Genomic DNA, 15,096 nt, shown 5'->3' with positions numbered 1-15,096 from the left:
AACTGTCCCATTTCGGTGAGTAAGTCTGTTGCAAAGAGTCAGGCCCGGGCTCTGTAGGGCCAGAAAGGTCCGAGAGTAAAACAAGAGATTGAGAAGGACTGCTGCAATATGTTGCAGCTTTATTTTCAACACCTGTGTATCTCTGTCTGAAAACGGACTGACTAAAGCAAAGATGTACAGTACAAGCCCTTCAGCAAAAGATTAATTACACATCTATTTGCATTTGGCAACAGTAGATGATAAACTCACTGTCACATCCACCTGATTTGGCCTCTATTCAGTAAAATTCACTGTTAAGGTCTGACTGCCATTATAGACATATTTGCTTGTTTAGAGGAATGAGAGCAGAGAATAATTTCCTAAAGGTCTCACAGCAGCTAGACAGCTGTAGACAGATGTGAGACAAGGAGGCAAGTATGAACAGCTGGTATTTCGAATGCTAAGGCATACCAATAAACATCGCTCACTTCAAAGTTATTTTATTTTTTTTACCTATTTTTTTTACTGAACCCAATACATTTGTTGCCAAATATTTTAAGAAGAAATATGAACAAGTACTAAATCCAATCCCATTGCGGAAACAAAAATGACAAGCACAAATATCAAGAAAAAGTATCTTTTATTTTTTCCACAAAAAAATGGCCAGCGAACGGGTTAGCTGTGCATGTGTGAATGAATCTCTAGTTAATAGTACAACAATAATTTTCACAGCCTTTGTCAAAATTATACACCATAATAATATACAAAAACACTGTTCTGTGAACAAAACTTTGAGCATGATGCTCTGTACCTTTCTTAGACAGAATCTCACAGAAACGGAATTTAAACCAAGGCTGTAAGGAATGATATCAAATTAAGAATATAATCAAGAGTAAGTTAACTGTCTGAGTTTCTGGTGTGGATTACTGATTGTGTGCTGCTTGAAGTTTGTTAATTCAATTTCATATTGAAATACTGAAAATAAGCATTAGAAGGCACAAATACATTTTGCGGGAGACTGCAACAGTGAGTTGGCACTTGATGGCTGATACATGGGCAAGTACTCACACTCTCTCTCTTTCTCTCTATTTCCTTTCTCTTCATGTGTTTTCATGACAAAATACTTAAGTACTGTTCCTTCAATAAGTAACTGATGACCTGAAGTTCAAAGCTAATTTGTCACTGAAGAGTTGTTTTATCTGTGGAAACGGGGATGTGTTATGTCATGAGTTATGAGTTTTTCTTGCCCGAGGAAATGCCACTCACAAACACACACTTTCTGCCTCTCTGACACACACACACACACACACGCACATACACACACAGACACACATGGACACATGCACATACACATATGCGTGTGTTGTCCAACCACGTATACAGTAGGTCCAGCTGACATGTCACTCAGTGAGTGTGGTGTTATCTTACCCCATTTCCTTTAACCCTAGATCATGACTAATCGCAATTTGCCAAGCATAGCTTTCAGACACCTGTTCTGTCCTGTGCTAGTCTGTTGGTCCTGCTCTGTTTGCTTGCAACTTGGAATGGAGATGTTATTGGTAATTGGTCTTCAATGGAATGATATCAAATGTACTGTACTTGTACTGTTCTTCACTTGATTTACCTTTTTTCATTAAAGACAAAACAGTAATGTAAATAACCAAACCCACATTACATGTGTATAACTACTTAAGAACAAAAAAAAGAAACAAATAATGTATGAACATAAATACATATAAGACTTCTATGCCTAAATGACACTTTAAGATTCATATGAGCCATTGAGTTAAGACTGATCCACTGATGCAAATGGCCAAATATTCTGAGATATAGCTCTGGCCCTTATTGTAAATCTTACTGCATATTCACTTAATTGGTCCCGGGTACATTCTCCAATGTATCTGGTTCTCCATCTGCTTCACAACAGAATTGGGCCAAACTGTTTCTCTCCTACACAACTCAGTGGCAGGCCTTTGCTTTACCTCAAGCGTGCACGCACGTGCAATCTTAAACTGGAAAGAAGGGGGATGTACAGGATGTAGGCGTAGGCGATATGTCCTCACGGAGGAGTTTGGCTCACCAACAACACAATTAAGCTTTGTGTAAAAAGTCTGTACAAGTGTGTTTTCATCGCAATTATATAACTTTGTATAAAATCAGCAGGCACTTTTTTTTTTAAATTTGTTTGTTTCATGTTCAAATGGGCACAGGTAGCCTACAACCCCCTACCGCTCTCCTCCTCTTTACTTCCTTCATTAGTAGTGCATCAATCTGAATGAGTCTCAGCGCTCTATAGGACCTGGTGCGAAGTGACCGTCTCTAGCCCCCTAAGGTCTAGACAGAGTGGTGTAGACCGGCTGGTCCCAGCTGGAGGCAGTGGGGCTGTGAGCAGGAGCCATGGACAGACTGTTGAGGATCGGGCTGCCATAGGGTCGCCTGGAAGAGTGGAAGTAGGGGTACTGGTAGAGGCTGGAGGGGTAGCCAGAGTAAGGGTTGTAATAGTTGGAGCTCTGGAGGTCAGTATAGTCACACTGGGAGCTGGAGAACGAGGCTGCGGCCGAGGCAGCTGACGTGGCGGAGGTGACGCAGGCCTGACTGCTGTAGGAGCCGTAATCGGAGTGGGAGGGTGAGCTGTGGGAGTGCTCGCTGTAGTGGCTGGGGCTCAGCTGCTCCGTCTTAATGTGGGGCCGGTGCTGGCCCACCTCGCCGGTCGAGGGAGAGGAGGAGGATATGGCGCTCTTGCGGCTCCAAGCTGACCCGTTGGCGCCGGCGTGGCTGTAGGAGGAAGGATAGGAGCCGCCGGCCGTTGGAGCCGGCCCGTGGCTGTGGTCTGAGGGCAGAGCTGAGGAGCCAGAGGCGTGGCCGTTGAGCGGGAGGTACTGGTCGAACTCGTGCACATCGAAGGTCTCCATGTTGCTGATGACATCAGTGCTGAGCTCAGAGATGTCAACATTGCTGAAGTCGATGTTCTGCCTGCTGCTGTCCAGGAGGCGACGGCCCTCGTGTTTCAGGTCCTGCTTTACCCCGTGGTGCAGGTCTGTTTTGGGGGTAGTGGGTGGTGTAGGGGGACCATGGGGTTGGCCTGTAAAGAGGATAACATCAGGCATAGAGCTTGAATTAATCACTGAATCACTCCAAAGACAAAACATACATCAGAACAATGTGCAACTGCCTAAAATATAACTTAATGCCTCAAAAACTTTCAAAATTCAGCACAGAGCCCATGCATCCACACAGTTGTATTTTATACATTATTTCTTGTATTATATTCAACAGCACACCTGCATGTTCAGGATGGTGGTGCCCATCAGCCATCCCTGCAAGTCCTCCCATCCCTGGTTCAGCTTTATACATATGGTGTGCCAGTTCGGCTCCTGAGTCCGAGTCGCTCTGGCCTGGTTTCACATTCTTCCTTCGCCGAGGCTGGTACTTGTAGTCTGGATGGTCTTTCTTGTGCTGAACGCGAAGCCTCTCTGCTTCTTCTACAAACGGCCTCTTTTCACTCTCTGAGAGCAAGCTACAGTAAAAATAAATACATTTGTTAAAAAAAAAAAAGGAAAAATGTAAATACATACATACATGCAGTTACAAAAATGCTTAGCTCAAGTTACTTTAGAGTTTTGTCAGTATTGAGCGATTCAGCAAATTGACTCATTTTATGTATTTTTTTTTCAAAATTATTTACATGTATAAAAGTTTTACAATTCAGTAAAAGTGAGACTGAAATACATAATTGACATTTAAATAATTCATAATAATACATAAAGTTGTATCTGTATCCGAATTAGTACTAACAGTGACCAATTACAAGCTAATGTCCTCCTGATTTTCTTGTAATATTTAATGCAACCTGTTTATTATTATATTTGTCTTTATAAACAACTAAAATTTCCCTTACCGCCACAGTTTCCCCAGGGTTTTGCTCAGCTCGGCGTTGTGCAGGTGTGGATATTGATCTGCCAGCTTTCTACGGGCCGCTTGCGCCCAGACCATGAACGCATTCATGGGTCTCTTGACGTGAGGTTTACTTTTCAGTGACCCGTTCCCTCTCACGGGCATGGGCACCAAGGACCAGTCGTATCCCTTAAGGACCTGAGAGACGGCGTCCCGTATGCAAGCTGGGAACCGGTCGTCTTCCTCGGGGTCCAGTTTCTTGCCCAAACCGGCAAGCAGGGATCCTTGTCCGTCGGAGCCGGTCGGTGAGGACGGAGCATCCGAGTCGGACTCGTCCTGGGACATGGAGCTGTTGGTGCCCGAGGGACTGCACGGTGGGTCGCTGACACACTTGTCATGCTCCTCTGTCATTTTTAACATTATTTGATCAGCGTCTTGGGGATGAAAATCCGAAAAATAAAGACTCTGGGATCTTCAATTAAATAAAACAAGCGTTACCGCTAAATTAAGGCTTGAAGCAGAACGGCCAGTGCGCCTTTTACGCACGGTGCACCATGGTAGATTCCTTTAACAATTTCAGTAAATACGCGTCCGCTGTTTTCCTCATGTGTCCCTTATGCGTATTTGTTTTTCTTCGTGCGGCTTGTTTTCCTAGGCTGTCATGGGAGGTTCAGTCGTGGAAGTAGAAGTCCTGAATGTGAGCTTAGGACCTGGACGATAGAGCAACTTGACTTGGAGTTTTAAAATCCTCACTCCACCTTCCGCCTGGGATTGGCTGGAACAAATCACCACTTGCTTCCCATTGGTTTAGGTTTTTATGGGTTTCATTATCATGATGATGATTTTCTTTTTTCAGCAGTGACACACTTCTGTTTTTATCAAAGTTCCACACGTTGTGTAGCAAACTGTATACTAATATTGTACCACAACTTCAAACGCTTACGTTTAGAAATGTGATCAGTTGAGAAATGTGGCGAGTTGAGAATATAGAAATGTAGATGTTTAAAAAGACTCTTTTGAATGTCTCCAAAACTGTTTATTCATCATTAGTACAATAAACGTGGATTCAATATCTGAAAATATATTCACAAGTCAGAGCCTAAATTAAATTAAGATAATATTCAGTAAAATTATTATTGAAATATTGGCTGCTGCTGGCTATGTTTATCCTCTTTTAAATACCTAACTATATGTTGTACTTGCCCATCGATATGTCAGCCTATTATTCCACAAAAGTATTCATTTTAATGTTTAAAAACAATGTAATATCAAGAAATAAGGCAGTTAATTATGATATTTGACTGTCCAACAAACAAACATAATCTACCTGTTGATCTTATTTAAAATAATCAGACATTATGTTAACTAGTTTGTCCGTTCCCTACTGAGATTGATATTGGAGTTGAACATCTGATGAAATGGCTTTCCAAATAAACAAATAAATCCAAATAAATCGACAATCAGAACAAGTTATGTAACAAAAAAACGAAGATTGCTGTTCAGCATTATGTTCTCCCAGATATCATAACATAGCGGGAATCAAATTATAGCATGGGGAAATTAGGAATTTATCTATTAAATAAATTCCTAACATTTACGATGCACCAGTGGTAGGCTACAGAATGATTGTCCATTATATATAATTCACTGTTTCGTTAATTTCGTTTATCAGGCAGTTTATTCGTTTATTAGGTTTGCTCCATCATTAAATAACAAATGTGTCAAAGCTTGCGGCGCACTAATTTGCAACAGTCTCGCCTAATTGATGACGACAATACAAAATCCCACTTTTCTATCAGCACACACTGCAGCGTATTTCTCGTCAGGTCTGACAGAGTTCATAGCCAAACACACACAGGATGATCCTCCTCTTCATGCCTGTCATCCAATTAGTGTTGGACAGTGGAGATGAGGACATGGATGACCACTTCTTTTCTTCTCTTTCTTTCTTTCTTTCTTTCTTTCTTTCTTTCTTTCTTTCTTTCTTTCTTTCTTTCTTTCTCATTGTAAACAAGGTAGGTTAAGATATTAAATAATTGTTTATAATAATCATACCATTAATCATAACCATACCAAGTTTTGGTTCAATGTGGGACATTAAGCCTACTGTGTTTGCAAAGAAACAAAAGCTTGACAACAGTGCTAATTAAAAACAAAAAATAAAACAGATGACGCACCTCTCTCTTTGTCTCTGTCTTTGTCTGTTTCACTCTCCTCTCCGTGTGTCCTGTGTGAATTCCAGTGCAGAAGTGAATTTGAATCTAAGCAAATGACTCTGACTCTGGACTCAGCTAGTCTCACCCATGAATACTTCGGACAAAAGCCTCTGTTCGCTTTGATAACAAAGGCCTCTAACCTCACACATCCATCTAAGGCCCTTTTTATTGATATCATTGCTACATGTTCCTAATTTAGAGGAGGAAGTTAATCTCTCACAGCAGTCTGTTTGTGATCCATGAGGAAAAAACACACACATCTCACTTCCAGTGAAGCAGGCCCTTTATTATATTGAATGCTCGATAGAAAGAGCAGAGGAGATAAGAGGAGACTGAATCACTGCCTTTGTTAAGGATGTCTTTGTGTCCATGTATTGCGGGATGATTTTTATCACTGGCCTTCCCATGAAAAGACAAGGTATGTTTGAGCTGGACGGCAGTTTGCTTTGCTCCATACACACTGCAGATGGCTGAGGGAAGGGGGAACCTGCACTATGTGGAAATAATATAAGCTGTGGCTTTTAAATACAGATTTTTCTGCAGGAAAGGTAATGCCTTGCACAGTGAGGTAAGACACTTGTACTGGATTTTCTTTGTTGTTTATCAGGACGTAAACAATGGGCTTGACGAGCCAAAGACAAGGGCCTGGCCAGTGAATATGAATGAAAACATGCTGATGTGATGCCTATAACATGATTATCTGTCTATTACTGTAATACTTAAGCAAGTCTTTTGAGAATGTGGACTTTACTTATTGCTTCATGGGTGACTTATGGTGGCCTTTCTTTAAATATTCTCTCATTTGGTCAGTCCTCAGCCAGCTCGTTTGCTAGCAGCTGCTGTCAAAGTGCTCAGTTTATGAAGTCGAACAAAAGTCAAGTTCAGTGTATGTGTGTGTGTGTGTGTGTATGTGTGTGTGAACGGGCAGACAGGATGGCGGCTAGTTGTCAAACATGCCTGAATGACTCTGGCTTCATTCTAGTCCAGCTCCGCACATGGCAGAGTATTGAGTGTGTGTGTGTGTGTGTGTGTGTGTGTGTCTGTCTGTCTGTTTGTCTGTCTGCCGGTATATATGAATAAATAAGCATGTGGGTAAAAGTCAAATGTGTGAAAGTGTCTAAGTGTGCATGCACTCACTATGGTAGACAGTAACAAAACCCTCTGCTGCACGGCTTGCTGGTCATTCAAGACTCTCTGACAATCACTGAACATTTTCCTCACTGCTTTCCCCTGGTTGCCCTGTGTTAACAAAAGATTGGATTCCCTTTTAATTGCAGTGAAATGTCCATAGAAGTATTTTAAACTGCACACTACTATTGAAAAATCATCTAATAACCTGTCACATTTGTATATACATTGTATAGTCTTGTTGCAGTATTAACTACAAACTCCAGTAGCTACTTGAGGAAGCCGAAGGCAAGACAAGACAGATCAGTCAGTCGCCTCAGTGAAAAACTAGAAGGCAGTTGGAAAGCTCAAACCTCTGCTGACACTGAACAACTTGCTGTTAGGCCCAAAGACACTTCAATTTTGAGTTCATTTTGATTTCTTGACCCTGAAAACTTGCCCATAGGTTTTGGAATTAAGTTTCTATCACCGTTAGTTTCATAGTTATGGCTAAAAAAAAACAAAAAACAAAAAAAAAGGAAATCATCTAATCTTAAAAATCCCCTACCTTCCCCATACCTGACGAAGGTCACTTGACCAAAACGTTGTGTCATTCAATAAAATTCTTGTAAGTGAAGAAAGTGTGCGGGAGTCTACAGTTTTCTGCTAAATCCCCTACAAAAATCAAATCAATTGTTCCTTTACACAATCGTGTTTTTTTCCTAAAGTTTTTGAGATATTGTGCAGACAGACAGACAATCTAACACGGGTGACAACATAAACTCCTTGGCGGAGGTAAAAATGACAATGTGTCGTAGCTCCAGCAGTGCTTCAGGTGGGTTGTATTTTTGGAAAACACGTAACAAGCAGAACAACAAATTACATGAACAATGTGCGAATGAGACTGTAGGTTGACCAGCTTAATCAAAGACAAGCCCTCAACGGTATGATTTAGTTACACCTCACCAATCATTTTTGAGGAAGTACAGACACTCTAGACAAATCAGAATGAGCGTACTGTAATATGACTGACAGCTGCTTTCAAGCCTTGCTAAGCGGCGGGACTCTGGGACGGAGACAGACAGAAAGAGGGAAAGAGACAGGCCTAAACAGACTCCAGCCTCTCCCCTTCATGGCTCCCTGTATTGTGGGGAGAACTCTGGCCAGAGTTTGTTGGCTTCGGGCTCTTGATTAGAAAAGGAAGGAGCAACAGAGGAGAGGTAACCGCGCATGAACCTTAACTGTCCCAGAGAGCGAAGGAAGGTTTTAATTTCCTCTTTTTTTGTGAGATGTATCTCAAAGGGAAGAGCAGGGTAAAGATTTTCAGATTTTTCTGGCCCTCAGCAGAGCCTGTTACACCAGCTCTCCTGGGCCCGAGTCACTTCTACCCCACGCGTAAATTATACTCTCCAGCTTAAGTAATGCGCATACAAAATTAAATTACATAGTCACCCACAGGAATCTTGCACCCTTTGGTCTCTGCCTCTGTGTTTTAATACACTTAGGCATCTCATCGCTCTAAGCAATTTATTTGAAGAAGAACTGCACTCAGCGGTTAAACTGGCATGCGCACCGCAGCACCGAGCAGCAGAGAAGAGTTTTGAAGGAATAGGTATGGCATGATGATGTGAACTTGTGTGTGTCACTTACATCATAGTAGCAGGATTGTTTTTTTTTTTTACAACTTGTGATCACCAAGTTAAAGAGAATAACCCATGAAAACGTTTCTTGAAAGGTAATACATGAATGTGGTTCCTTTTATGTCATGTTGTGTTGACTGTTAATATTCTCGCTATACGTTTTCTATGCTTTACACTATCCATTTCAGGACGCCCCCAATATTAAATGGCTTGCCAACTGTAGACTCACCATTTAATCTGTTCATTGTGCATGACGTATAAATTCGACATCACAAGAATTCTAATGGAATTCAAAGAAAATTTTCCACAAAAAGCCCGTGTCTCTGCAGTCACCACAGCAAAGACTAGGCCTTCATGCTGCTCAAAAATCCAACTGACTGTACACTGAGTTAGAGTTCACTTGGTGAACTGTGGGGCCTGGCATGCCCTCTGTCTCACTCAGACTGTCCCGACCGCTGCCTAACCACATGTGTAACAAGCTCCTGGGCTGCTAACATGCCCCGGGACCACATCAACCAGACCATTCTATCTTTGGTTTCACACACTCAGAAAGAAGGTAATTAGTGCAAAATTTACAGTCGCAGCTAATGTGTCCGGACGCGTTGGGTACAGGTCACAGATAGAAAAGAAAGTCCCTTTAGAGGAGTCAGATACAGAACTTACACTGTCCCGCCCCAGGAAAAGTTACAGGCTGTTACATCTTTGGATTAAAAGACTCAGAGGATTCTCCAGCCAGGTTCACACACACATTAAGGCAAACCCTCGATGATGGATGCCCCTGCTCCTCCTTTCTGTTCCATCTCCTCCCTTCTTTCCCTCTACTCATCCCACCCCCACTGGAACTTGGATGGTGGATGTTTTCCATTTTGGGCTGTGGCCAAATGTATTTTCCAGGTTGTCTACTTAGTGAGGTCGAGGACCCGGGGATGTTTGACTCTACTGGTTCTAATCACAGTCCAACCCCCATGACAGCTGCTGTGTGTTAGGACCTCCCATTGACCCCTGACCCCACACTCCCCTAAATTCATTCTATTAAAACACCGTAATGAGGGGTTTACTGGACCAATTGGAGGTTTTATTTAAACCTATTAGTAGACGCAGGGAGATGGAGGGGAGGGGGTGCATGGTGAGAAGGGAAGGAAGGGAGTTTTGGATGGATTGAAGGGGGAGTGTTTGAGACTGAAGGAAACAATTAGTCCAAAACGTCCCAGGGTGTGTTTGGCCTTCGGCCACACTCGTTTTTAATGTCAGGAGTATAAAAAGCGCTCAAGTGCTTCCAGATTATTTGCTGTGTTTTCTCCCTGACACGTAAATGTCTTGCAAGGCAGCGGTTTTGCTTGTGGTAGTTGTGTATGTTCATCTGCATTAGAGATATGGACAGATAGGCTCTGAAAGCTGCAGTGCTAGGGTGAAAGTGGTGGCAGGTCTGGAAGGATTATGTTAAGTCTGCTCTTCTGATTGTTTCGTTCCCTTGTTTCCCCCAGGCTCTTCTGTAAATCTTTGATCTGCCAACTGTCAGTTGGTAGATCATATTGTGCAGAAATTCCCACGAGTCGACATGCAAGTACACCCTGTGTGTGTGAAGCACATAATGGTTTTAGCTGTTGACACAACCGTTTCTGTTTGAACGGTACCTAAAGGTGAAGCGTAAGGGGTGAGCATTTAGGACCAGAGAGACAGGCACTGCCGTTTATGATTCCACATGCAGTTGAAATGCCCATTCCTGGTTTATCTTCTGACTTGACAGGATAAACGCTCAGATGCACAGCAGGGACTACACTTCCCATCCTGTATCTTGTCCCAGACTCAGACAGGGGGAACAGCGGTGTATGTCTTTTTTCTTACCCACCTTCTGATCTCACCCCGCCCTCTCTCTCTCTCTCTCTCTCTCTCTCTCTCTCTCTCTCTCATCCTCTCTCTCTCTCTCTCTCCCTCCCTCCCTCTCTCTCTCGCTTCTCTCTCATCTTCTAGGCATATGTTCTGGATAAAACTTGTGGTGTGCTCAGTCTTCCACATTGTCTGCTTTTTTGATCCCTGAATCTCATAAATCATCTTCCTAATTTGCCTGTGAATTAGATGGTGCGGGACATGTAGACGTTTAGGACAGGGCTGGGGGGCGAGAGAACAGAGAGCCCACCCCTTGACTTTACGGGAAATGGGAGGCCTCTCCACAATAGCAAGACTATGAGGGCTTGTCTGGCTGCGGGGACTTCGCCTCATAGCGCTAAGATAACTCTCCCGTGGATTGTTTTTATTTAGGGATAATTAAAGCAAGAATGAAAAGCCACTTGCACTGTTCACATTTACATCTCCTTTTATCATACAAGAACAAGCTTATTTGCGCATGCATACACATACATGCACACACATGGGCTGTGTGTAACAGTGAATTACACTATATATATATATATATATATATATATATATATATATATATATACATATATATATATATATATATACATATATACATATATTAGATTCTTTATATATTAGATTCTTTAAAGTAGCCATCCTTTGCCTTGATGGGAAGGCAAAGTGTTCACATTTGGGTTTATATTTGTCTAAAAAACAAATTTCAAGCATTTAAGCATAAGCCTTTAGATCAAAATGGCTTCAAGATAATGACAAACATAGTACATTCAATCAGGTGTGTTCATACTTTTGACTGGTAGTGGAAATACTAAAGGATCATTTGTGACCTCTGAAAATGATCAGTGGTGAAGTGGATCAAATTCTCCAATTAGGCATACTGTACACTAGCCAAGCCTTTCTATGTTTATGAGCAGCAGTCAGTCTCCAGTCTGTCTGTACCCTCTAATGGAATTTCTATACTGAAAAACATCAACGCACCTGGCACTAACCTGATGAAGAGGCTGAGTGTCTCGTGGTCATTTGGACTGTAGTGTTATAATCCAGTGTTGCAGCCCTTAAATTATATACCCAGGGCTAGATATGGCTTACATCACTTCATAAAAATTGGTTTAGTGTTTTAGTGCTGTATTTGATCATTGGTGATTCACACACAGGATGGTTGTAAATTATATTGTATCATCCTTGTACGTAGACATACATGGTGCGCAGGGTAGGAAGAAGCAGGAGGAATGTTTGAAGCTTCCCCACCCTGCCTAACTGCTCATAAATTATGTCTTCAGTCCATGCGTATCCTCATAAACCTATAAACACCCATCAGGGTCTTCATGACTGACTGGGGAAAACAGTATTGCAACATTATCCAGAGATTAGCACCATGCACAGACACAGTCAGAGACGTATCCTCAGATCTGCTGTCAAAAAGGCCCAAATTGAATCAGGGTGCTTGAGATGTCATCACTATGGGGCTGCTGCATAGCTATGGCCTCTCTCAACTGGCCTGGCCAGCATCCCTCTATCCCCTCATCCATCCCTGTTGTAAAACCTGTCATCTAGTAATTGTAATCAATACGTGAGGTTAAATGTGGCTTCATGTTTGGTTCTGTTTTGCATGGATTTATATGATCTATCAGCTGTTCTTGTAATTGACTAAAAAGTCAACTGGCCGGTCCAGGCCCCAGATGACGGTGAGGAGGGAGCAGGATATGTTTTTTTCGCTAATTAATTGGCGTGATTTACATGTAGACAACACTCATAAAGTATTCCTTGTCATCAGTGGTGTAGTGGTGCCTAGAGAAGTGGGTATACTCTTAATTTATGCCCAATTTAATTTTTTTAAAGCGGCTGTCCAGCAAAGGATAAACGCCCTGTGTTATAAACAGTGACATGTAAGACTACTCTTGCATATTTAGTTCACCCAAAAATGGGCCAGTAGGCTAGTATTTGCACATTGTCACTTAACTTCTGCTGCTTGACTTCAGGGAGTAAGGATCATTATGAAATTAACATTAGCCACAGAAGAGGTGCAGATTTTGCAATCAATACTGGCCCACAGACTATAGGGTGAGACAACTACATAATTATGCATTTTGAGTGAACTATTCCTTATTCCTTAGTCCATCCACACATGAAAATTGGACAAATATTCTCTCACCTTGCAAGTAGTCTATGGGCCAGTAGTTTCTTTTGTAAACTGTCTCTTGGAACAGCTGATTAGCAACAGATAGTGTAGGCCAAAGTGTGCCACCATTATAAAATTAACATTATTTGTCATGGGGCAGTTTGCAAAAATGACTGGTCCTATACAGGCCTAATACATGAATATAAGATATATTCAAGATGAGGCAAACATGTGTTTCAGTCAGAGATTAGTTTATTTTTAACAAACATTCAGAATGACCGGTCGCTCTGGTACCCAATGGTGCCGAAAACGCCGTTCGCCGGTATACCTGCGTATACCCTGCACTACACCACTGCATGTCATAAAAACAAATATGAGCAGCACTGAACATCAATTCAAGCTAACATAAGTGAATTCATGATCATGAAGATGGAAAGCAAAGTCCTTTAGAGACTTATTGATGTATTGTCATGCTACTGCACACTAATTATGGGTGCACTAAGATAATCTGACTATCCACTTTTCTTGCACACTCCCAAAGATTTTGATCTGTGAAAGATTGCCTTGTTTATTGTGTTCAGCCTTGATTGGACATTGCATTCTCCTCATTGGGTTGATGCTGACTTTCTTGGTCCATAGCAGGCTGTTGCAGTATGGTTTCCAACTAACTGTCACACTATCACCGCTTGCCTCAGGCAGGGAAAGAAGGAAGCACTTGTTAACCGTTTCCACTGGTTACAGGTAGAGGGTATTTCCTGGTAGCCACTTCACTATTTCCAACTGTTCGCCTGGCTGTTGCCCGACATGCAAAGCACCAAAGTGGAAAGAGTGTCATGCGTTGTAGCTGTCAGGTGCATCATACAAAGACAAATCCATGAGACAGAGAAAAAACAAAAAACAAACATGGAGCAGTTGCGCATTTCTGTCCCCTTTTGTTTAGAAAGATAAATTAGTATTTGTAAAGCCTTTATCTATCTATCGTGGCACTCTTGGCTAATCTAGCATTTGAACACAGATGTACATTCAAACTAAAGCAGGTCATTTGTTGTGAGTTTAATGGACTTAGCAGCTCTCTATGGAACAGGTATTGGGTTGTAGTGAGGTGTTTCGGCCATGGCAGCATGGGGGGGCATGGCTACAGCTCACATGGTGTGGGAGTCTGGGGTCGCAAAGGTCACTTCCTCCTCCCTTTAAAGAGGTGCAGGGCTCTAGCTGGGGACAAAAGACTACATGGAAGTGCTTGTGTTGTATGGAGAATATAAAGAGTCTTTTCAATGGACCACAAAGTCTGACCTTTTCATTCTCACAGGAATTTGACTTTCCGTGGAAGTTCCTGGCTTGGGAGTTGTGTAGCAGCAGCGCTCTCCTCCACCTTCTGTAACTTAGTCATAATAATCTTGACCAGTTGTACTGCTCAGATACAACGTACCTCTGCTGCACATCTGACACATTAGCAGCGAATTGATCCGGTGTTGTGTAAACTGACTCGGAGCACTTTGGGTCGCGGCACTGCCCTTGGTGAAGTTCACAGTGTTTAACCTCTACTGACTGGTGACTCTCTGTTCAGCTCTGAACACTATCAACGCAAAGATGAAATTACATATCTGCTGAAGTTGGTCAGATCAACAACATTTGATTCCACTCACCGCACTCACCTTGGATTAACTTTGTGTGTGTGTGTGTGTGTGTGTGTGTCTCTCTCTCTCTCACTCTCACTCTCATTCTCTTTCTTTTCAGGCAATCACTCACCCTTCACTTCTTTCTTGACTGATTTATCCTTGGAGGGGCATGATGTGTTTTCATTTTTACTCAAAAATTTTTTCTATTCGGCTAATCTGGTTGTTTTAGTTGATTTAATGGAATATTAGAGGTGCCCCTGCCCCCCCTCCAGCTACCTCTTGTGTCTACTAATGGCAGCCCCCGAGACAGCTTTGGCTAGATTTAACATAGACTGTAAATCTGCCGGGCTGCAAGGTCCCAGACTTAACAAGATGCTGCTTTATGGTGCTGTGCAAAGAACGAGACTTTATTTTATGCATTATATGGAGTATATGTCACTATTGGTTTACTTGATTGGTTATTGCGCTTTCACTTTAGAGCTCCCCTGTTTGTTTTGGGGATTAATTCATCATCGATAATTTGACAATGATATGGCTCTCTGAAGCCCCTCTATGCATCTAATAGTGTAAAAGCAGACTTCTCTTAATTGGAGAAATGGGGAAAGTGTGTGTGTGTGTGTGTGTGTGTGTGTGTGTGTGTATTTGTA

The 15,096-nt window shown here is 42.2% G+C and overlaps 1 protein-coding gene across 1 annotated transcript; it reads right to left on the bottom strand.

Moving 5' to 3' along the window:
* Positions 1-632: 632 nt before the first annotated feature.
* Positions 633-4,556, bottom strand: LOC139644511 (transcription factor Sox-8). Its single transcript, XM_071519885.1, has 3 exons — positions 3,878-4,556; positions 3,261-3,496; positions 633-3,061 (listed from the first exon to the last, which is right to left on the bottom strand). Exons 1-3 carry the CDS (start codon positions 4,291-4,293, stop codon positions 2,307-2,309), a joined length of 1,407 nt encoding a protein of 468 aa, XP_071375986.1. The 5' UTR covers positions 4,294-4,556; the 3' UTR covers positions 633-2,306.
* Positions 4,557-15,096: the final 10,540 nt, after the last annotated feature.

This window comes from Centroberyx affinis, unplaced genomic scaffold, assembly GCF_046629955.1.
Source record: "Centroberyx affinis isolate AG114_WGS23_722 - 3 ecotype Tasmania unplaced genomic scaffold, CSIRO-AGI_Caff_v1 ptg000748l_1, whole genome shotgun sequence".
In the NCBI taxonomy this organism is placed as follows: domain Eukaryota; kingdom Metazoa; phylum Chordata; class Actinopteri; order Beryciformes; family Berycidae; genus Centroberyx; species Centroberyx affinis.
This window is presented reverse-complemented; position numbering and strand designations above follow the sequence as displayed.

Excerpts from the sequence above, each read along its gene's own strand:
- LOC139644511 (XM_071519885.1), bottom strand. The coding sequence starts at position 4,293 with ATGTTAAAAATGACAGAGGAGCATGACAAGTGTGTCAGCGACCCACCG. Across the intron at positions 3,497-3,877 it reads ACCCTGGGGAAACTGTGGCG|CTTGCTCTCAGAGAGTGAAA; the intron begins GTAAGGGAAATT and ends TTTTTACTGTAG. Across the intron at positions 3,062-3,260 it reads CCACCATCCTGAACATGCAG|GCCAACCCCATGGTCCCCCT; the intron begins GTGTGCTGTTGA and ends TCCTCTTTACAG.